The following is a 24,725-nucleotide window of genomic DNA, read 5'->3' on the forward strand; positions in this document are numbered from 1 at the left end:
ACCAACTGCATCAAGGCAGCATCATGTACCTCCTGACATGATACACCAACATCACCTCTCTGATATTTCTGCCAAAAATATGAAATCTGAATCTAACTGGGTGGAAACATTAAGAAATCCAAACTGAAGGACATTCCATAAAATAGCCATCAAAGCCAGGCAAGATAAAGAAAGACTAGGCAAACGAGGGAAGTAAGATAATATATGATTCTGGAGGGATATCACTATAAAGAAACTCTCTATAAAGTATTCTTATAAAGTTATCAATGGAATAACATAAAATTTGATCATGAACTTTAGGCTTGGAATTAGATGTTAGCATTGTATATTCATTTTCCTACTTTTATAAAACTGTGGTTATATAACAAAATTACTTTATTCTTAAGAAATACAGAGTATTGAGGAGTAATGGGGAGTGATGGTTCCCTTCTTCAAATGGTTCAGACAAAGGAAGGTCAGGTAGACAGAGATAGAGATATACCTAGATACAGAGAGATACAAAGATCTTTAAGAGGGAGAGAGCAGGCCTCCCTGATGAAACAAGGGATTAAGTCTCAGTACTTATGAAGCTATCAGCAGCCACTGCAGCACTAGTTCAATCCCTGCCCAGGTTGTTGACCCATATGGTACAGCAGAATTCTATATCACCTGTTGTTCCCCTCAGCAGGGTACTTCTGTCAGTCTGCCTGTTCTGTTCCCCACTCTATTTTTGGTGAATTCTCTCATCCCTCTGGCCTATACCCTAACTCTCATATGAATATCTCATATGCATAAAACTAAAAAGAAAATTAATCTTTAAAAATAAAAAAGGAGAGAGAAACTAAAAAAAAAGCAAATGAAGCAAAATAATTAAGATAAAAGGTAGACAGGAGTACAATTCTTGCTGTTTCTGTAATTTCTCTGTTTGAAACTATGTCAAAATAATGTTACTCTTCAAAACTATCTGGCCATGAAAAGCTAGGAAAAATGAAGAATCTGTCACATTGGTGGAGACTAAGGAAGCATGACAACTATATTATAATGTGGTTGATGTTCCTGGACTCAATCATGGAACAACAACAACAAAAATAATATTGATGGAAAAACTGGTGAAATCTAATGAATTCCGTCGTTTAAACAACAGCAATGAACCACTGTTAATATCTGAAATTTAGCAAATTAATTATTTTAAGAGTTAACATTATTGAAACCAAGTGAAGGGTATATAACTCTCTACAACGTGTAATTTTTCTGTAAATCTAAAAAAATCCACCCCTCAAAAAGAAAAAAAAGTTTTTTTTTTTTAAAAAGTCATTAAGACATACATACAGCAAAGGTCATCCTGAAAGTAGAAGCAGGAAGACGCTGATGCCACAAGCCCCTAGGAGTGTATATCAGGAGCTGCTAGGACATGAAAAGGATAAACAACTTCTGTCTGACACAAATGTATATAAAAGTGCTGGGCAGCTTTCTCTACATGTGTGAATTGCTTCTAGAATCACAAAATTACATCAAAGAACAATTAAAATGACAGTGATGTACCAGTTTGATGTCATCTCTGACAAACATTCTAAAACTTTTTTTGTAATCTTATAATCATGCTTAAACTCAACAGGTAAATCTGATTTGACTTTCATAATTTATATTAATGATTCTCTGGATATATACAGAGTCATCTAACTCTTGCAGTGGTCTTCAAACATAATAAAATCAGGCCGGCGGGAAAAAAAGCACAGATCATAATAACAGAGTGTTATCAAGTATATGAGTTAAAAAGTTAGGTTACCATGGTACCCTAATTTTGAAAACACAAAAGCCATCTAGAATCGTACATTATATGCTTCAGAGTACCTTAGGTCTCAACCTTTTTGTTCCTTAAAATTATGTGCTCTACAATGACAAAAGTAACTTTATTAAGATAATTTGAAAATAAGTATATTTGAGCCAGCTAAAGGATGCCTTTAGAGGTAAAACCATTTTAAAATATCCTTGATTTTTTATTCAGTAAATTTTTACAGAGTATCTATTACATGCCAGACAACATACTAGCCATGGTGCTTTTAACATTAATAGTAAAATTACAATTGGCCACAATCCAAGACTGGGCCCCTCTATATCAACTTCATTATAAATCCCCTAACGTAACAAAGCACCAATACACTGGATGGCGCCTTCTGTAAGAAGCACAGATTCAAAAAATTAAATTTGGTGTTGCCAATGTAAAATAACCTGCACCTATGCCTGAATCCCTGTAAGGCAGGGCGGGAATACTCCACTGTGCCCATTGCCCAAATACCTAGTCCACTTGTCCCTCCCCCCTCTTTTTCAGCTTCAGACACAAACCCTGTATTGACACATTCTAAGTAGATGTTAAACGGATATAATAACCTCATCTTCACTATGTGTTGTGCAGAAATTAAACTACACTTCAACTATTATTACAAAGATTTTTTTTTTTCTTTTCAACAAGGTGAGAGAAAAAGGTGGGGGAAAAGTTACCCAAGTCTTTGAAAATTCCAGAACAGAAAGGAAACTGAAAATAATCCCCAAACAGCAGCCCGCAAGCTAACCTGATCAATTTCCATGAGTTTGGGGTAGGCGTCCGGCCATTCTATGGCGACCTTGACGATGTCCGCGGGAGGCGGCATGGTAAACCCCGAGAGAGTCTAAAGCCGGTGGAACTGGGGTCCTATCGCGTAGGTAGCCGCACGTGTCTAAACCTAGTGAGGAATGACAAAAAGAGAAAGAAAAGTAGCTTAGTGCAGATGTAGGACAAATTTTGCTTCATCACTTCCTGTTTTCACTGGTGGTTTAGGTAAAATAAACGGCTGAACGCAGAAGACACTGGGCGCCACATGCACCACCCGCACAGCAGGCTCTGAGGAGAGAAGACAAACAAGGAGGTGCCCTCGCACTAGAGTTAGAATGGCCAGAAGACTCTGCCCCTCCAGGCCTGTTCACCCTGCCCTTCCCTGGATACAGCGTCCCTTACCACCGGGCCCTGTAAGGTGCCTGGCGTCTGAAAGCGCTGGACTCACTCTGTCCAGAAGTGCACGTAAACCCCTCGTGCTTAACAGTCTCCGGAAGGGCACATTGCCCAGGAAGTCATGGTCAGGAAGCAGCATTTCTTTTAAAGTGTTCTGTCTGTGTGTCACAAATATAGCTCCGTGCTATAGCAACCAGGATATCAAGAGGAAGGAGAAATGTCCCAAGGTTCACATACATGCACACACACACACCTTCCCCAAGGACAGTTCACATAATGCACCTTCCCAGGAGGGAAGAAAACTGACTGAGGTGGCTCCTATAGCATTCAGAACAGATCTTGAATTCTCATTGGAAGGGGAAGTATTGCTTACCGGGAGGGAGTTTAAGATTACTCTCAAATGCCTCTTCCAAATTAGTCCATTTCTTTTACTGTGATTTTTACTTTATATTTTTTGAATAGGAAAAAACAGCCATATGATTCAAAAACTTGAATGTGTGTTTTCACATGTATGTTTGTGTGAAGATACACTGTGTTGAAATTCCTCAGTTACATACACACCCAAAAGCTGCTTCCACCCTTTATCCCTCTAGTACTCTTCTGTTATTGGGTTTTTGGTTTGTTTTTTGGTAGCCCTCCAGAATTTCTTCACATATAAGGCAAATACAAAAATATTTTATTCCCCATCCTTTAATATATAAAAGGAAGCATTCTGTGGCCTGTAGCTTGTTTGTATATCTACTAAATCTTTCTAAATCAACTCTAACAAATGTTCTGATTACACCTACATATTTGCTCTTTTATTGGAGGTATCCAAGCTGATGGACCAGTACCTGCTATGGGTCTTTCATTCACTTCTTACCTTTGGCTACCATAAAGACAGCTATAATTAATAACCTTATGCATGTATCATTTTGCAAAACAATTCCATCATTGCAACAGATTTACATAAGTTAAATTTCTGAGTTACAGAACACATGCTTTTTTAAATTTGATAGGTATTTCCAAATATCCCTCTGTGTGCATTATATCCATCAATACTCCCTGCAGTGAAGGATAAGGCTGTTTAGTTACCCATAGCCTCACCAACAGATTGGATTTTGTAAACTTGGCTAATGTAAACAAGTTTTTCAATGGACTTTTAACTGGTATTTCCTAGTGATTTGAAAAAGAGGCTAAGCCCCATGTTCACTTTTCTATGAACTATACAAATGCATTTGCCCTTTTTATATTGGGTTTATAGTCTTTTTTTAGAAATTGATTTCTATATAAAGATTCTAATCAAAAATGTGCATTTGGTTCTTTATCAGAGCAGAGTAAGTCTAATCAGTTACTTCCCACATCTCAGTGGCAGATGGACATTACTAAGAAGATAAGTGACCACAGTTAATAATGGAAGCCTCAAAAACACCGGTAGCTATATAAATAACTAGCTTAACCAAAACTGACAAGTAAAGGAAATGAACCCAAATAAAAATGCTGCTACTTTGGCCCAAGGTGACGATTGAAGCCTGCTCTGAAGCTAATCAGGTCTCACCAGCTAAAACTAATCTACAAAGCTGTGTGGTTCAGTCACTCATTTAAAAATGATGATTGACTTCTACTCTGTGCCAGACCTATTCACAGTGCTGGGTATACATCACCAAATTTAGATGCTTCATTACATGTGGAGAAAAACGAAGCAAGGAAATCTGGGAAAGCTTCCTTGAAGAAGGCAGCCCTAGAGTAACAACCACTGAGACATGAAGAGATGAGCCAAGTTGATATCCAGAGAAATCATGACCCAGGTTAAGGAAAAAATAAGTACAAAGTCTCTGAGGCAGCATATGCTGCCTCATATGCTCTTGAAATAAGCAAATAGCTGAAATCAAATAAGTTAGGGCAAAAGAAATAAGAGAACGAGCCCCAAAAAGGTTATGCCATAACTTTGTAGGTTAACACACAGTACTATAGAACCCCCTTGACATTCCTACTGTGCCTCTCAGTTTGTGACTTCTAAGTAAAGACGTTCATGTCCATGCACATCTAATCAAATTATAAACTCAGAATATGACTCCCTAGAGGGTCTTTGGAAAACTGTACCAAGAACCATAAAAACTTGTATTCTCTTTGAGTAATTTTCCTTTTTATTTTTAGATAGTAACCTCAAGAAATGTTACTTATTTAGCCATGACAATGTCAATTGCGATTTTGTTTATAATTCCTAAAACTTGAGAAAAAAAAACTGAATATTCAACAGTAAGGACTTGTTAAATAGTTACGGTCTCTCATGTGCAAAAACAAGCAGACAATCTGCACAAATCTGTACCAGAGGCTTCTTCTTCATAGTCTGTATACTCTTATTCACCTCAGAATCCTAAGGACAATATAGTCTATCAGTACCACATCAATTCAGGATCCAGATTCAAATATAAAAGGTGAAGTAGAATTTCAGAAACAAGGCTCTAAAGTGAAATCAGATTGGGTGAATATCAAGTAGCACTACTCAAAACAAAGAACACACAATCTTGGTGACCCAAAGAGTAGATAATAAAATTTAAATGCATTTTCAGCATCTTCCTCCCACCTCTAGACAAAATAGTCTAGAGTTACACATATCGAGTTCACCTTCCAGGAATCAAAGGCCAAACATGTTTTTCTTCCTCTTTAATTGGTATCTCTTTCTCAAATACTGTTCAGACAAAACCTGCTGAACAGGTAAGAATACAATATGTGTTTCTCCCTGCAGCTCCATGGAGAATAAAACAGGAGTGTGCATAAAGCAGCCTTTGAGAGCAAGGAGTCTGGGGCTTCCCCTAAGGACTTCATTTAACCAAGCTCAATTAGACCTCATCAGTTTTCCCCACACTTTCAAAATGGCATGGACAGGGTGCAGCCAGGCTCCTGTGAATGGAGGCAGGTGCACAACTGTAGAATGAATAATGTGCTCCACAATGTGACCCTCAGAAGTCCATCTTTTATTATCTTGAACTTATACTTCTTTGAAGACAGTTCTCAAGACTTCCCTTTAGTCACTGTTGTTTCTACTGAAACTTAAGGGAGGACATTTCTAGTTCAGGTTTTCTCATCCCTGGCACATTAGTATTTGGGGCCATTGTCCTTTGTTCTGGGGCTGTCCAATGCACTGTAAGAGAATCAGCAGCACTACTGATTCTCAATTTTGCAGAAGTGTCTCTAGATAGTTCCAGAGGACATCTGAAAGGCAAAATACGCTTCATTAAATTTAGAGTTAGCAAATGTTCTGAGCAGGTAACTAATGATCAGGTAAGGTAACCCATCCCTAAACTTGACACAAGAGAAATGGCCTCATCAGGTTCTCCAAGAAACACAGGCCTAGCATGTGATCAGGTATAACCAAAATGGAAATATATTTTTAAATGTTCAATAAAAAAATCCAATCTCCAGGTGTCCTTTGTTTACCCCAGTACAGGATTCAGGCACTGAATCTTCTCAGCTTCTTTCCATTCACCTGAATCAACCTAGACACAGGATGTTATATCACCAGTGTACAATAGGCATTTCACACATAAGGTTGTCTGCTGAATACACTCTCTCTACCATGGCTATCTCATTAGAATGATAGTAATATAACTGACACCAGTATTGTCGAATCCACCCAGGTAAATACCCTAATTTGCCTAGTAAATATAGGCTGTGTGAACTTGTGTAGACCGTCTGATATAATAATTCCTACGCAAGCTAAAATTTAAGAACCAGTAAAGAGAGAAACAAAAGAAGTCTCAGAAACTGGTGACTATCAAGTTGCTGGAGGCAACAGAGGATCAGATTGAGAATTATGCAGTCTTCCTTCTTGCCTGCTGGACTTACTTTACTCCATTTTTAATATTAAGATTTAGTAATCTTAAATTCATCAAATGGCTTGTTTAGGTGAATTAAATTAAATCAAAGGGTCTACTTGGGAATTAGTTACTAAATACTTCATATCAGTTAGAACTGACTCCTAAACCTCCAAGCAAGTTGAAATTTTCTTATCATTCTGCTGAATGTCTCCTTTTTAACTTTGGGTCATGTTTCCAGGAAAATAAAGAGAAATCACTCTTTGTTCCCATTTAGAAGTCTGTCTATCTCTACATACTATTGTATGCCCAAGTTCAACATGTCTCTGTTTGTGTTTGAAGCTTACCTCACCTAAGTCTTTTAAAACTCACATTGCCACTTGCTTTCCAGGAAGTAAGATTAGCTCTTGGGTTTCAGTCAGTTTCCAAATACTTAATAACTTTTTTCCCCTGAATCTCCTATGTAATTTTAGGTCTGGGTCTTTTCAATGATTTTAAAACATCTTATACTATTTCTACTCTTTTTTTATATTTGTAAACCATATTGAGATAAAATATGTCAAGTCTATTATAGGAATACTTTTATAAGGACCTGTATATGGGAAATACTAACATTCTTGCCCCAATGAACTATGTACTCCCCCTCAATTTACTGAAAGAGTCTCACAGATAGGATAGTGGAGACAAAAAGGCAGATAAAAGGAAGAAAATATTGAATAGCTAGAGAAATTATGGTTTCAACTACTCTGTCTCTTCTTTCCTTCACAGAAAGCTGTTCTCTGCCTTACTGGTCATCATTATCTACTGGTGATAGATAATAGTTTATAGGTTTATAGTGATTATAATGATAACAGATATGTAAGACTGAAAGATCCCTGATAGAAAAAGAAACACAATTTCTTTTTGCATTCACCTTAGGTAAAGTGGGAAATAACCTTTGAACACTCCATTAAAAGCAGCCATTCATTTACTCTCTCTGTGCTATGTATAGGAGGGGGAATATCCTTTCCTTAGGTTCTGTACTTGGGGACTGCAAGTTAAATGAACAAAGAAAAGATTAACAGAAGGGAAAAACAGATTATTCATACATGCAATGTACATTGATACAGAACTCAGTAATGAGTAACACAAAGGTATGGTTAGAATTTAGAGCTTACATGCCAGCTTAACAAAGGATGATAAATAATAGAGAAGAGACTAGACAAGGGAAAAAGGATTTGGAGCTACTGGAGGATATAAATTATTGGAAAGGTTAACTAGAAATACATGGTTAAAAAAAATAAAGCTGTCAGTAAAGTTTGTCATGCAGTCTCTAATCTTCAGGTATTAAGACTTGTCCCTGGAGAAGACTTCTCTTCCTGGTTTGGAAGAGAATGACACTTTAACAAGTGGAAATATCCTTTTAAAATGTAAATTCTCTTGGGAAATTTATGTACTGCTTTTGAGTAAAGGGAGAAGGGCTTAGAGCTCCTTGCTGCGTTAACTATTTCTTAATTGCCTTCAGCTCAAAATAATCCTTAATTCAAGTAGCATATTTTAAGTAGTGTCCTCATCTTCAACTACTCAGTTTTCCTTGAGCTCTCTAACTTTCACCTTTGGGGACACTGTTTTACATAAATCACTATTGTCTCTTGAAAGGCCACTGGAAACAGACTTAGATAAAAGTTTTATTGTTCTCTTCTTTCTGCTACACCTTTCTTACTCCAAATGATTGATTAACATAGCAGTGTCATTACTATCTATACAAAAGAATAAGGAATAGACACTGTCATTTTGATGTTATTTGGGATACTGTAGTCATCCAGGCTTGCTGGATGTGATCTTTGTTTCCCTTCTCAAACATATATCAGGGCAGGACAGATTTCCCAGCAAATCACACAGATTAGCAAAACTGCCAGGGAAGACCATGGGAGCAGGAGTGTGTTCCTCCTGTCTGGGGATGCTAGTGAATCTGTACATGGTGTGATGCCATTTCAGATTCCCATCTCCAGTGGGGAACTGATGGCCACTCTGAGAATAACAGTGTCAAGGAAAACTCTATAGCTTCAGGAATGAGGTCTGCTATGCAAGACATAAACATTCTGAAGAAAGGAGGAAAAGAAAAAAACTGATATTATATACTACATTGCTTGTGTGTGTGTGTGTGTGTGTGTGTGCTGTTGACAAAAGCCTCCTCTGGTCAACTGGGTAATAACTCAGCCCTTGCAGGTGGGGAAGTACGGCTTGCAATATGATGCAAACTTGAACGAAAATTCTTTGTTCTCATATATTACCTTGAAAAATATGGAGAGTATAAGACAGCTGGCAGAAAGGGACACAGGCAGGTCTCTGAGCAAGCACTGGGCTGGGCACTGAAGCACATGCTACTCTTTTCCCCAGTCATGAGAAACAGGTAGCATCATAGTCACTTTGTTAGTGAGCTTGAATTATTTCCTCTAGATAGATAGATAGATAGATAGGCAGACAGATATGATAGAGAGAGACTGATAAATGTATATATGTAATATATATGTGTGTGCATATATGTATGTATATGCATATATGTGTGTATGTATATACATATGTGTATATATATGTATGTGTGTATATATGTGTGTGCCTGTGTGTCTGTGCCATCGTGAGAATATATATATATATGTATGTTTGTGTGTGTGTATAAATATATATATATATATATTTGGACTACCATGACCTACTATGTGCTAAACTTCGTAAGTAGAAATCTTAACATCTAGTACCTAAGAAAGAAATATTATTTGGAGACTAGGCCTTTAAAAAGGTGATTAAATTAAAATGGCGCTCCCGAGCATGAATCTTAGTCCAATCTGATTGGTGTCCTTACAGGGAGAGAAATTCTGGACACAAGTACAGAGTTACGGCAGCTCTAACAAACAAACATTACAACACTAAAGACAGAAAGCATAAAGGAAAAATTAATGATTTGATACAAAGAAGCTTAAAATACTGCATTCAAAAAAATACCTTAAATATTTAAGGACAAATAAGAATCCGCAATAATCATGACCCAATTTGGGATAAACAGCCTTAAATGATGCCTTATAATTGCAGGAAGAAAACAACTGGACAACCAACAGAAATGAAAACAAAGTAATTCACAGATAATTAATGTATGATCTATAAACATCAAAAAAGTTCAACCCATAAAAGCAATAAGAGAAATGCAAATTTAAACAAGTCATACCTTTTTAGCCTATCATACTGATAAGAAATACATGCTTAATAACTGGTGATAATGTAAGCAAAATAATACTTTCATGCATTATTAACAACAAAAAAGGAGATAAAGAAAAGCTGTTTAAAAATAAAAAGAATTAATTTAGAATTTAGAGTAATAAATTTGACTAGAATTTAGAGTAAGAAATTAAAATTTCTGTTCTCAGGAAACCACTGAATCAGGGCTTCATAACCACAACATGAGTGACAATGTGGGCCAGATAATTCTGGGGACCACAGAGTACAGCATCCATGGCCTCTACCCACAAGATGCCAGAAGCACTTTCCCCCTGGAAACAAACAAAAATGTTTCCAAACATTGGCAAATATCCCGTTGGGGGCAAAATTACCCCTTCTTGAGAACAGGGCAGTAAGGAGGCTGATGCTAATCTAGCATTAAAAAAAAAGACGCAGAAGAGACCAACTTCACAAAAAAGGTATTAATCATCATAAATAAAATATTTTAACTACCAAAAAATGAGACCAGATGTAGAGCAAGAATCAATTGAAAACCAATAGGAAAGGGACCAATATAAAAACATGAATAGTTTGAGACCACCAGAACATAAATTATACTAGCATATTTGTTCACACACAGTTCTAGGCAACTTGTGTAACTTTTGTTTTGTATTTGTCCAGGAAGTTTTCCCTATCTCTTTTTAAGATAGTAGGTGTTCTGTCACTGGCTACTTAGCCAGGAGGAGGCATGTGGTGAGACCAGGCCAATGGCAACACACATCTCCCAACCAATGGGACAAGTAACAGGCACAAGATCCAAGCAAACTGATTTCTGGGAATTGACTTTTGAGGTCTGGGGATAAATAGTTCTCTCTGCCCAGGGGTGTCAACTTGAAGCTGTCAGCAACCATGTTCCTTCCATGCAGGGAAGAGCCACCTACACTAGGAAGGAATGAGGCAAGAAGAAACAAAACGAAGAGAGAAGCAGATCTATGAGTTTTAGTTTAGCATTTCCCACACCATACCATTTCTTTTAATTACTAATGCCATGCAATGCAATCAAAGTCTAATGTTCTATAAACCACAGAATGGAGTAATAGCTAACAACAGTTAACGAATCAAGTATTATATACATTTTATAACAACCTTATAATGTATTTATCATTACTAAACCATTTTACAGACAAGGAAACTGAGATACAGCAACATTAAGTAATGTACCCAAAGACTCACATCCACATCTGGAGTCAAGCCAAAACAAACCACATCTGCATCTGCCTAACTCCCTGTTTTTAATTCCATGACTTTAATCACTATACCATACTCTGAATTTTTTTTCTTTTAATATGATGTATGTGTGCAGTGAAATCTCCATGAATAGTATACAGTATTTTCCCAGGAAGCTTTTCTCCCCCCATGGAGTACCTCATGGCATTGGTTTCTCAAGAGACATACTTGGAGAAATGATGCTTTGAAAGCATTTGCCTTCTCTTTTTCTCAGGGGAAAAGGGATTGCTGAACAGTCCTGACCAGAAATGTAGTGGAAAGTGGCAAAGAATACCTTTTCCTTGGTATTCTTATCACCTGTGTCAATGGGATTATCTCCAGCAAGCAGCCTGGTTCTTTTGAATAACTTTCCAATTCACACAGGACAGTAAAAATTCAATTAAATACAGCTTCTTCTAGGCAAACTAGCAGAAGATAAATAGCAAAAGAAATAGAATAGTGTTTGAATCTGAACATCTCACTTCCTGCTTTCAATCTTCATATGTTATTCAGGGACCTAAATGCATGAAAACCTCCCCCTGGCAGATCTCATCCTACTTCCAAGCACATCCTTGAGCCCTTCCCCACCAATCATCCCACCCCCACATGCACACACATGTCATACATAGTGAATAGGTTTTCCCTTAAGATTATCACCGTCTTACTGATGTGGCTGCTGGCAGCACTGCTATGGAACTAACCCAATTCCCAAACTGGCAAGTTCAGCATTACTCCCCAAGTATGTCATGGCCTACTGAGTGAAGAAAGCAATGGAAACAAATGTTGGCTATCCTTTTCCTCATTAGACATTTTCTAAGCATGCCAAATTCTTATACCTTCCACCTTTGTTCATAATGTTCCCTCTACCTTGAAGGTTTTTTCCTCTCTTCTTGGATTGTCCTAAAAAATCCTCACCTTGACTTCAAATTCAGTCTCACTGGCCAACACATCTAGAAATTTCCCTGACCCCATAGCTTCCCACGCTAAAAGAAACTGCGTTGAGGTGTGGCTTCTCAGGTGTCTACATGCACCCACTGGAGCGTCTTGGCACAATGCATGTTATTAGTTCATGGGATTCCCCAAAGGGAGAATCATCCATCTTATTCATCACTACACCTTCAGTCCTGACAGGATGGCAGGACTCAGTAAATATTTTTTCAAATATATAAATGAATTAGTAAATCATTCTTTCCTTAAAAGCAAATTCAGGCCCTCCCTGGTGGAGCAGCGGGTTAAAGCACAGCACTGAGAATCTAAAGCCACTTCCGCATGAGTTTGATTCCCGCCTGCCCCGGAGGAGACCACATGGCGTGGCAGACCTCTCCTGACCCGCCCGCTGCTCCCCTCAGCAGTGTACTTCGTTGATCTGCCTGTTCTGTTCCCCACTCTGTCTCTGGTGAAGCCTCTCACCGCCCCTGAGCCTCTGGCCTGTACCCCAGTTCTGTATGCACAAATAAAAAAAATATAAAAAAAAAAAAAAAGCAAATTCAGAGATTAAAAAAAGTGAAGTATTACTCAAGCCAGTGATACATTTTTTAAAATCCAGAATTTCTTGCACAGAAAACCTTCAGGCTTTTCTTTGAGCAGCAGCTATTCATCAGTCCCATTGGACAGAAACAGAAATAGAGGTGCTCAGAAGTATGAGCAGAGCCAATTCCAGATTCATTTTTCTCCTGGAGAAATTCTGTCAAAAATAAGATGAGACTTAACCTCAGCTGCTGCTGGTTTTTCCCTTCATTCTGAGCTCCAACACTTTGGGAATTAGTATCTCAACTGGAAAGTGCATTATTTTACAAAGCAATGCACACACTTCCTCCTTTGGTTCTGGTTTTTGGATATTTGCTTTTCAAATTCCTTTTCAGCTGTTATAATGCCAGTAATGACTTCTCGCCTAAGCCCTCCCCTACTCCTCCTCACCTCTCCTCCTGCCTGCAAACCCTGTCACTGGGAGAAGTGTATTCACATTCCCCAGTGGAGGAGGAAAGGCTCAGGCCAGGTTCCCTATCTCAGAACCCAGATTCAAGGCCACAGGAAATGCTGGAACCTTTCCACCATCCTGCAAGGCAGACAAAGTTTCCAAACCTACTGATCAAAAAACAATATGTGAAACATCTTTCTCCCTTTCTCTCCAGCAACAACAGAACTCTAAAGGCTATAATAGAAAATTCAGTTGCATTAGATCAGCAGAGAAGGCCTCCTGCACAAGGGGGGCCGGGAGATAAGCCTCCAATAGGCTTCTACCTGACAACTCAGCACTGAATTAGTCATTCCAGGAGATAATGTAACACAGTGCTGGGCCACACTCACTTAGGATGGCATTAATCTTGGTCTTTTTCTTCCAATTCAGGTCCTCTAGATTCATTCTTGAGATGAGAGCAGACCTGTGAAAGCATGTGAAGTCAGATGTACATAGGGCTTTAATCCCATTTCTGCCATATCCACAGCACTGTGTCTTTGGCAAGTTACATAACATTCTAACTCTCAATGTCCTCACCTGTAAAACTGGAACAGTAGAAATATTCTTATAAGATTGGTGTAAAGACTAAACATAAAGGGCCTCTCTGGTGGCAGAGGGGTTAAAATGAGTTATGTCAAGCTATTTCCAGCCACTGTAGCAAGAGTTTGATTCCTGACCTGCGAGCTGACCCACATGGCTCAGAGACCTTTCTTGTCTCACCTGCTGCTCTCCTCAGCAGTGTATTTCAGCAGATCCACCTGCTCTATTCCACATTCTATCTCTAGTGAATCCTCTCACCACTCACACCTCTGGCCTACACCCCAGTTCTTGTATGCATAAATAACTAAAAATAAATGTAAAAAAAGACTAAACATATAAAACAGGGCCAGCGTGCTTTGGATCACTACTATAATTACCATTACTATTATTATTACTAATTCACCAGGCATGGATAACTAGATCAGTAACACTATGTCTATAGTCTCATCTAGTGAAATACACAGAGGTCCTGCAACACTATAATTCTTTTTCCATTTGCCTCAAATAGAAGTGGATAACTTCCTATGCAAATACAGAGGAAAGAACAAATGAGTCTGAAGTCTGGGGGCTTCATATATTTGAACACAGTTTTTTCTGGGTTTTGAAAGATGAGTGGAAGTTTCAAGACGAGCAACTGTATTAGGGAACCAGGGAGCAAAGTCCAGGGTAGAGGCAAAGGCAGGAGGTCACAGAACAATCACCTGAGTAGCTATCCTGAATGGGATAGAAGAGGCCTATTTTCTATTCTGAGCATATTCCCAAGTCTCTCAGGCAAATTAACTGAATATAAGGAGGTGACTAGTATTCAATCTCTAAACTCTTCTCACGAAGACATGAATTTGCTCTTTAGCTAAGAGCAGTCTTTAAAGAAGGGACAAAGGGTTTGTTGCAAGGAAGGCGGCCTGCCCAGTTACTACTGTACATTTTCTCCAGTTGTGCATCTTTCCAGCCTTACAGTGATTTCATCGCTCATCATTCTGAGGGACAGATGCATCAAGCCACAACATTCACTGACTTCTTGACCTATTCTCTGAGTGTAGTCTTGAAGTGCTATACTCCCTACCCCAACCCACTCCCAGCTCTAGGAGGTTGACAGAGAAAAGGCAAGATTCACTTGCTGAGCTCTGCTTGGAAGTTCTGGGCCCAGGAGTACACAGAGTGCAGTTTTATTGGGGATGTAGTGGTAAGGGGGCACTAAAGCACAGTGGTCAAAGATTACCAGCTCCACTCTTAGGCATTGTGTCAACTCTAAACAAAAGAAACTCAAAATATTTCTCAGGAAAAAGTCATTAGAGGGCCCTTCCTGGTGGTGCAGTGGGTTAAACACAGCACTAAGAAGCTAAAGCCACTTCTGCATGAGTTCAATCCCCAGTCCTGGAGGTGATCCACATGGTGCGGCAGACCTATTTTGACCCGCCCGCTGCTCCCCTCAGCAGTGTACTTCATCAGTTGGCCTGTTCTGCTCCCCACTCTGTCTCTGGTGAATCCTCTCACCGCCCCTGCACTTCTGGCCTGTACCCCAGTTCAGTATGCATAAATAAATAAAAACTTTTAAAAAAAAGTCCTTAGAAAAAGGAATTTTCAAATTTTCAGGGTTCTAGATAGGCTATCTTCTGGTTGTTAGGCACAGCATTACACCTGATAGCAAGACAAAAGGAAAAATCTTATATTTCCCTTTTATCTCATTCACATTAGGAGGCTTTGTCAAAACTCTCTGGACTGTTGTGATAGAAATCACAACCTTCCTGCTGCTGTTTATCTGGATTCCCTCACAAACTTGCTGCAAGTTGTCTTAAGATAAAACACCAGGCCCTCCCTGGTGGCGCAGTGGGTTAAAGCACAGCACTAAGTAGCTTAAGCAACTTCCGCGTGAGTTCGATTCCCACCTGCCCTGGAGGAGATCCACATGGCGAGGCAGACTTCCCCTGACCCGCCCGCTGCTCCCCTCAGCAGTGTAATTTGTTGATCTGCCTGTTCTGCTCCCCTCTCTGGTTCTGGTGAATCCTTTCACCCTCCGCATCTCTGGCCTGTACCCCAGTTCTATATGAATAAATAAATAAATCTTAAAAAAAAAAAAAAGATAAAACACCATCAGGATACATGCTATCATCATGGACATGTAAACATAAAGAATTTTTCACACAAACACCAAGATGATAGTGGATCCAGTGGGCCAGTGTTCACAACAGACAAACCCAAGGATAGGTTCTCAATAGATATGCATAAAAATCCAGAAATTCCTTACCACATCTAAAAATATAAAAACATGCTATAAATTGGGGAAAAGTAGTCAGCATTTGTATTTTGAAAAGTCAGTATCACTGTTTCACCCTGGCTTGCTGTCATTCCAAGAACCATATTCTTATTTTTTTTAACATATTTTTTAAAGATTTATTTATTTATGCATACAAGAGCTGAGGTGTAGGCCAGAGGTGCAGGAGGAGGGTGTGTGTAGAGAGTAGAACAGGTGGATCTATTGCTGAGGGTGGTGAGACAGGAGATGTCTGCTGCACTATGTGGGTCAGCTCCCTGGCCAGGGATTTGAACTCTTGCTGCAATGGCTGCAGGTAGCTTCATAGTGCTGAGACTTAACCCCTTGCACTGCCAGGGAGCCCCAGACTATTTTTTAAGTGTTCATTTTCTCTTCACTTTTACAGGGGCATAGATGTCTCCAAATCTGTCTGAAGTGATGGCATTAAAAACTGATAAGAGGAAAACAGCTGGAGGAACTTCCAACTCAGTGTTGGCAATTTGCTAACTGAATACTTTTAAAAATTTACTTTGGCAAAGTAAGCATATAATGATCACTTATAATTCTTCTTATCTGAACACAATTCTAGCAAACTTGGGATTCAACCTGCTAATATTTGCTTTGATAAGAATTTAATCATACAAAAACAAATCAATAATGACAAAACACACACACACAGCTTAGCTATATAAGTGAGGGGATTGTGAAAAAATTAGAAAATGCGGTCACACATCTAGTCATTTTCCCTATTATGATTTAGTTTCTCTTGCCTCCAAAAAAGGTCAGATACTATAAATTTTTGTGGAAGATTTGAGTTCCAATGACAGATCTGGTAATAGGGACAGATTCTAAGACCTAATTATCTAAGGCATGAATTTCATAAATGAGGTCAAAGAAACCAAATTACATTTGACACCTCAAAATCTTATATATTTTTTCAAATCAAAGTTTACTGTTCCAAAGTTTATAGAGATAAAATGGCATACAGGACAGATTTTAGAGTCAAACAGACCTATATGTGAACGTGAAAGTGGCTGATATTTTAAATCAGGTTCAAGATTACCAGATTTTTCACCTCATTTTACAAGGAAAACAGCTTGGAATGGGGCAAGGTAGGAATAGAAGCTAGACAAGAAAGTAGTTGAGGGGAATGGTTTGGGATAGGATGATGGACTTGAAGCTACAGGAGAAGGTGAAGGACATATGAGTTATTTAAAAATAATAATAATTAACAGGATGAATATAAACTGAATATTGGGAAAGAGGGAAAAAGCTGGAGTCAAACATGACCCAGGATTCTGACTCCCATAATAGTGTAGAACATGATGCTATATGTGGAGCTGGCACTACTCCAAATAAAATGCACATTTTCTAGTTATAGTTTTGCTGCTTCCTAACCTTATGGGCTTGAGAAAATTGATCTCCTCACCTCAGTTTATTAAACTGTAAAATGGGAAATATAAAGTGCCTTATCCCGCACAGTTTTCATGAGATGAGTGCTAAGATGATGACTGTAATAGCTAACAATTGCAGACAAACTACATGTCCTAATAAACAATTCACATGTATTAACTCATTGTAGCCTCCCAACAGCCCTATGATGTAGACACTGCTATAATTCCTATTTTTAAAATGAGGAAATGGACCACCCTGGTGGCTTAGGTCTCAGCACTATGAAGCTATTTGCAGCCACTTCTATATGAGTTCAATCTCCATTTAAAAAAAAAAAATGAGGAAATGGAGTCACTGATGAAATCAGCTACTAACTTGGTTAAGTTCACAATCTAGTCATTCCCAAGTCTATGTTCTGAACCCTTACAGTGAACTTCCTCTGACCTTAGTATATTTATAGTGCTTACTACAGGGTCTGGAACCAAGAGAAAGTAGATCAATGCTAGCTCTATGAAAATAAATAAATCCAGGCTTTTAGGGTCAATATGGGTCACAAGGAAAAATGAGGGATTTAAACACACTCCCTTTCACCCCTTCCCACCTCAATCAGATAAGATTTATGTGATTAGATGAAATTTCTTCTGATTCAGTTCTGTAGAGTAATCCTATGGTCTGATCTTTTCAAGCTCAACATAGACTTAATTCTTGATGCTATAGTGGAACTTATAACTTGACATCACCCCTGAGGAACCACTGTGTAGAAAAACTATCTCCTACCCCAATTTAGTTCATAGCTTCCAGTGAGGTAATACAGGGGTTTCTTCATGACCTCTAACTTTTTACCTTTTCACTTAATGAATGGATAAACGTTTATGTGAACTGAATATAGTCTTCCACTATATAAAAGAACAGAGGGATTCTTTTAGAAGATAACATGATTTTATTTCCACTAACAAGGAATAATCTTAATTGACATCTAGCTCTGTCAGAGTACAGCCGTAGAACAAGTACTCAAAACTGAAATAATGACTTTCTGGTAGCAGGCCCCAGCATTTAATGAGCTTATTATGGCAAAGAACCTAAATAGCAAATCAATTCACTCAGGTACCAGAGAGTTCACTGGGAAGTTACACAGTATAAAGTGAAAGTTTATGAAACTTGACTGAGATCTTAAAAAAAAAGGTAGACTTCAAACAGCTACTTTAAAATTTTCCAGGCAAAGTTAATCCAGTCCTGCACTGGAACGCAACTTGGGGGTCAACATACACAATTAACTTTTTTGCGAAAAATTCAAAATCTGCCTTGGCACACCCATGAGGAGGAAGGCTGGCCACCGATCATAAATGGAATCAAATTAAGTTCTTCCAACCTCATAAGGGTTTTACCCCAACCCTCAGTTCAACCAACTAGTAAAGTCACTTAGTAACTGCCAACAGTACAGCGTAATTGTACTCTAAGCAGTGCGGTTCTGAAATCACTGTCATTTACATAGAGAACTAGTGCATTGTTTCCAATAAGAAAATTTTATAAAAAATTTAAGGCTTAATGTTTTAATCACATTTAAAAATTAATGACAGGAAACTATACATGACATGTTTCCATTGGTTTATTTGTGTTTTTTTTTTTTTAGGTATTAGTAAACACATATACACTACAATGGCAAGAACAACTAGAATTCTCACATACTGCTAGTTAAGAAAGCTTTGGCAATTTCTCATCATAGTAAGTATGCATTTCCCTTACAACCCAGAAAATCTACTCTTATAACATAAAAAAATGAAAAGCTATGTTCATAAAAAGACTTACACGAGAATGTTCATGGCAGCTTTATTCACAAAAGTCAAAAAATTGAACCAATTTAAAGTTCCATTGAATGGGTAAATAATTATGATATACCACCCGTACAGTGTAAGGGTAGTCAGCAATAAAAAGAACTATTGATACACACAATAGCAGGGGATTACAGTCACTCTGTGACTGTTAAGATGGTGATGGACGGCCTTGGGACCAAATACAGCCCAAAGTTTTATGGAACAGAACTACATGCATTCAATTACATATTGTGAAAACAGCCTTCACAATACAAACCAGCAGAAGTAAGTACTTCTGAAAACCAAATTAGCCTGCAAGTCTAAAATATTTATTTAGTTGAAGCTTTGCATGAAAAAAATTTACTAATCTTTGTAGTAAATCAGTATCAGATACAAAAGACCATACACCATCTCCATCTGATTCTAATTTGTGAAATTCTAGAAAAAGAAAATTTATATAGATATAAAGTATAAAGATAAAAGTAAAGTAAAAAGATAAAAATTAGTGGTTGCTAGAAGTTGTTTGTGATGGGGTTGGGGGGGTAAAGGTGAAAGGGATTTGACTACACAAGGAGTGAAGCAAATGTTCTTTATCTTGATTATGGAGATTGTTTATATACTTTGGTTATGTTCCCTCCTTTCCTTCCTTCCCTTCTTCCTTCCTTACTCAACTGTCCAATGGCCATGTGATATAACCACTGGTTGTCTCACAAGCATGTCAAACTTAGCCTATCTGAAATTAAGTTATCTCTTCCAGATTCCATTTCCTTTGCAGAGTTTCCCATATAAAATGAACGTTTCTGGTAGATTTTCACATTGCCTTTCTGCTTCTCCTCTTCTTTCTCTTGTGGGGACTGGAGGAATATATTTTCAGTCCCTTGAAGTAAAACTCGCACCCATATATGTGAGTCACTGTACCCAAAGACATGTCAATGGAAGTAACAGTAGCATTAAGGAGTCAGGGCATAAACCCCCAAGTTCCTCTTATCTTGCAACAGCAAGTTTGGTGGCATCTGTGTAAAAAGGTGGGTAGTGCAGATCACTGAGTTTGGAGGACAGCTGCCCTGGAGAGTCACTTGGACTTCTAGGAGACTTTGTAAGACTGAACATCATTAAAATACTCAAATTTTTTAAACTTTACTTTATATATACTTGATGTCATTCTTCCTTTCTGTACAATGTATGTTTTCTCCTCTCAGGTGTGGTCCCCATAAAATTCCCACCACCAATTCATCCATGCACCATAACCGTTGTGCCTTGTGCTCTTCCTTCCCCTGTTTTGATCCCTCTCCCTGCACGGCAGAATGTTTCTAATTTATAATTGCCTGTTAAATTCTTTTTAAAACTTTTTTTTTAAGATTTATTTATTTGTACATACAGAACTGGGGTACAAGCCAGAGGTGCAGGGGCAGTGAGAGGCTTCACCAGAGACAGAGTGGGGAGCAAAACAGGCAGATTGACCAAGTACACTGCTGAAGGGAACAGCGGGCGGGTCAGGAGAGGTCTGCAGCACCATGTGGGTCACCGGGGCAGGCGGGTATCAAACTCATGCGGAAGTGGCTTTAGCTTCTTAGTGCTGTGCTTTAACCTGCTGTGCCACCAGGGAGGGCCAATTTTGTTTTTTTAGTGCTGAGATTTCTAACTGTAGTTACCACAGTATAACAGAGCTTCTCCTAACTAACACCGGGACCTCAGATGCTCATGCCAAAGGAGTCCTTCTAGACATTCCTTTCTTCCTTACCCTTTACTTTCAGTCCACCATCAACCCAACTAAACTCTCTATCCTAGACCAAATCACCATCTTGAAACTAAAATCTTGCAACAAACCTTCAATCTCCTTTCCACACAGTCCACAAATGGAAATTGAAAGATTTTAATATCTGTTTAAATTCTTTTAAGGTCTCTCTACTGTCTTTCAGTCTTTCTACATTCATCTCTGTCTCTCTCTCTCTCTTTTCCTCCCTTTCTTCCCCTCCCTTTCCTCTCTTTCCTTCCACCCCATTTAATTCAGTGCTTAAAAATTTTGAAATCTCCCCTTACTATTCCTTTCTGCCCCAGATACTTGAAGTCATTTGAAAACACACCTAGCCCTCTTTTTACTTCTTGCTAGAAGAGAAAACATAAAAAATATCAAGAAGTGATAAGATTAAATTTTCATTATACATGACACCACTGGATCCACTCATTAAATTTTCATTATACATGACACCACTGGATCTACTCATGAGTAGAAGGAGAAAGAAAAGGAAGTCATCTCCATTCCCCCAGAGAGATATGAAATAAAATTACTAGGAAAGCAAGAAGGACAGGGACAGTTCTTGGGGAAATGACTGAGTGACTTCATGCCATCACCGCCTTCCTCCCATTCATGCTTCTGTATTTTATTAACACCAGCCCCTCCAGAATCCCACACTCAGCTCCATTCTAAGACTCTGACCTCCTGGTCTCAGGTTTCTGACATAAAGGAATCCCCTCCCCACATAACACCCTTTTCTGGGCCACTCTAAAGGTAAAACATTCCAAAATGCAATGCTCAACACATTTTTTTCCCTTAGAATCAAATTCTCCAAACCGTTCTTATCTTTATTATGAAACTTCAGAAATGCTCAGGGGACCCTCATATGACTGTGTGTATAATATTGATTTTTCCAAATATAGTATTAAATATGACTAAGAGTGTTCCAAGTTTCATACAAAAATCTAGAATGTTGAAATATAATTAGCTTAAAATGAGGACCTCCTAAAGAGTTTTATTCATACTTGACCATTTTACTTTCATCTAAATGTTAATCCAATTGGGGAATGAAACTTTTTCAATTATCTATTTATTTGCTTGGCTTTACTTATTATACATTGTTTCATTTATTTATTTGTTTTTAAAAACTCTCCAGTATATAAAAAATCACATCAGTTCTACAGGCATGCTTCAGTGCTTTAATTCTGGCTTTTATTTCTACTCTGACAGTTTTTTCTAGAATTTTTAATTTTATAATTAAGAAAAAATTAAATCAAACCAAATTTTTTCTTCTTCATGTTTTACCCTGTTAAAATTTGTCAGATTTTGCTTGAGAAAGGGGAGCAAGCTAGACAGCTTTTGTGGACACACCCTGTTATCCATGTGCAAAACAGTTCAGGATATTTTCTTTTCCATCACTATTGACAGAAAAATACCTCAAAAACTAAATCCTATTGAAGATGGGTTAGAGCATCTTTTTAACAAAGCTCAGAATGATCTTATAAACTCTTAAATATCAAGCTTGGAACTTGGTGGAGATATTTTGGATGGTGTACAAATCACCTTTATATTTGACAGTTGTGAATGAGTGTGGTTACTTGATAGGTGAGAAATGTGGGCATGAATTTAGCTTTTATCAAATAAGCTCTTTGACTCCCACAGGTTTACATCTATGCCTGTATACAATGGGAAAACAATAGTAGTTTTCCTATCTATTCCAACCAACTGAAAAACATACTCAATTTTAATAAAATAATTACCAGCATCAAGCCACGTTTTCACTTTGCGTATTAAATTCCACGATGTACCCTAAATTCTTACAGTAATCAAAAGCTGTGAAACATCACAGCATGAAGTCTTTCAATTGGACACCTGAAAATAAAAAAAAAAATAGTTTTTGGAAACACTGATCAATTCCCAAGCTTGCTGCAAGGATCATGTTGAAGTGGAGAGAGAGAGGTGTGAAGCCAGGAGCTTCAGAGCTTACCAGGAGAGAAAATGTACCAAGCTCCCACTGGTTGGTGTTGGCCAACACCAAAGCTCCTGCAGAACACAAAAGACAGCAGGAGATCTGCTCAATGCTGGCCCCCCAGGATGCTTTTCTCATTAGAAAAGGCACAAGAGAAGCTGTCTTATCTCCCAGGACCGCTGCCAATGCACCAATTTTCAAACACAAAATACTCATCTCAGTTATTAATCAGTATGTCCAAAACTTTGCAGAAATCATCAAAGCTTAAACCCAGTGTGAAGAGTCAGAAAATTGTAGCTTCTGAGGTAGAGTACTAACCAACCAGTTAATCAATGCAATCTGAAAATTCTTCCTTTTCTCAGTAATCCTTTTTTCTCTCATTAATGAAATAATTATTTTTCACTCACCAGCTACTTTTTTCTTGTGCAAAAAGAAATTCAATGAAGATTCAACAGGGATAACTTTCACCTTCACAGTTTGTCATAAAATCAAAATTCTACAATGATCTCAAGCTTTATGTATACAAAAATGTAAAGCAGTTAATATTCTTGTATAGCTTATTAAAAATTATAACCACTTCGGCTCTCCCTGGTGGCTCAGCAGGTTAAAGCACTGCACTAAGAAGCTAAAGCCACTTCCGCATGAGTTCCATCTCTGCCTGCCCAGGAGGTGACCACATGGCACTGCAAACCTCTCCTGGACCACCCACTGCTCCCCTTAGCAGTGTACTTTGTTGATCTGCCTGTTTTACTTCCCTGTCTGTCTCTGGTGAAACCTCTCATCCTCCACATCTCTGGCCTGTACCCCAGTTCTGTAGGAATAAATAAATAAATCTTAAAAAAAAAATTATAACCGGCCCTCCCTGGTGGCGCAGCAGGTTAAAGCACTGCACTAAGAAGCTAAAGCAACTTCCGCATGAGTTCGATCCCTGCCTGCCCCGGAGGTGACCACATGGCGTGGCAGACCTCTCCTGACCCGCCCGCTGCTCCCCTCAGCAGTGTACTTCGTCAATCTGCCTGTTCTGCTCCCCACTCTGTCTCTGGTGAATCCTCTCACCCTCTGCATCTCTGGCCTGTACCCCAGTTCTGTATGAATAAATAAATAAATCTTTTAAAAAAATAATAACCACTTTATTGATAAAAGAATATCTGATAGGTGAATCACCAAGCTGAGATTTCATTTCTATCCACAGTTTATAAGAACCACTCTACCAATAGGGTTCCATAGGTTATTGAAATGACCTGTAAATCGTTTTCAAATCCAAAGCAAAAAAGCTCCAGCTGATTCAAAAGTGCCAATGATGAGAAGGAAAATTCAGAACTACCCTTAGTTTTGTCTCTCAATTCTCATTAACTATGCCATTCTTCTACAAAACAATGAAAGAAATCATAACCATATCCCTTAAGTATTATCAATGGTATGACTTTTGTATTTATTTTATAAAGTTAAATTATACTGCATATAAAAAGCTAAATGTTATTCATGTCAGGATACAGTGGGAAATTCCATCACCTCTCTGGTTTCTTCTGAGGCTGGTGAATAAACAGCACCAAGCAGGTTTGTAGGGAAAAAAGACCAAATTTAATAACATCCATGTAGAGGATTTACATCACTTTAATTTCTAAAGTAAATGGGTAAACCACCACATTCTCAGCCCATCCTGTGTTAAGAGGTCCAGGGCTACAAGTAAATAGTTGGGGTTTCACATGATAAAGAAGTGATAACTTCATGTGACAAAATCATGACTCTAGAGGTTTGCCCTACTTGAAATAGATTTCTCAATAAAGGTTTTATTTCTAGAGTGATACATAAAGCTAAAAAATATAAATTCTTTCAGTAATGGCAGCAGT

The 24,725-nt window shown here is 38.2% G+C and overlaps 1 protein-coding gene across 5 annotated transcripts in view; it reads right to left on the bottom strand.

Moving 5' to 3' along the window:
* ELMO1 (engulfment and cell motility 1) overlaps positions 1-24,725 on the bottom strand; it is a 517,404-nt gene that overhangs the window by 417,307 nt on the left and 75,372 nt on the right. For all 5 annotated transcript variants that reach the window (XM_004676859.2, XM_012720936.1, XM_012720934.1 and 2 more), the window contains exon 2: positions 2,550-2,699. In XM_004676859.2, the coding sequence (XP_004676916.1) occupies positions 2,550-2,627 (78 nt within the window). In that variant the 5' untranslated portion in view covers positions 2,628-2,699. The remainder of the gene's footprint in view (positions 1-2,549; positions 2,700-24,725) is intronic.

This window comes from Condylura cristata, unplaced genomic scaffold (genome assembly GCF_000260355.1).
Source record: "Condylura cristata isolate star-nosed mole 26May11 unplaced genomic scaffold, ConCri1.0 scaffold00005, whole genome shotgun sequence".
Lineage (NCBI taxonomy): Eukaryota > Metazoa > Chordata > Mammalia > Eulipotyphla > Talpidae > Condylura > Condylura cristata.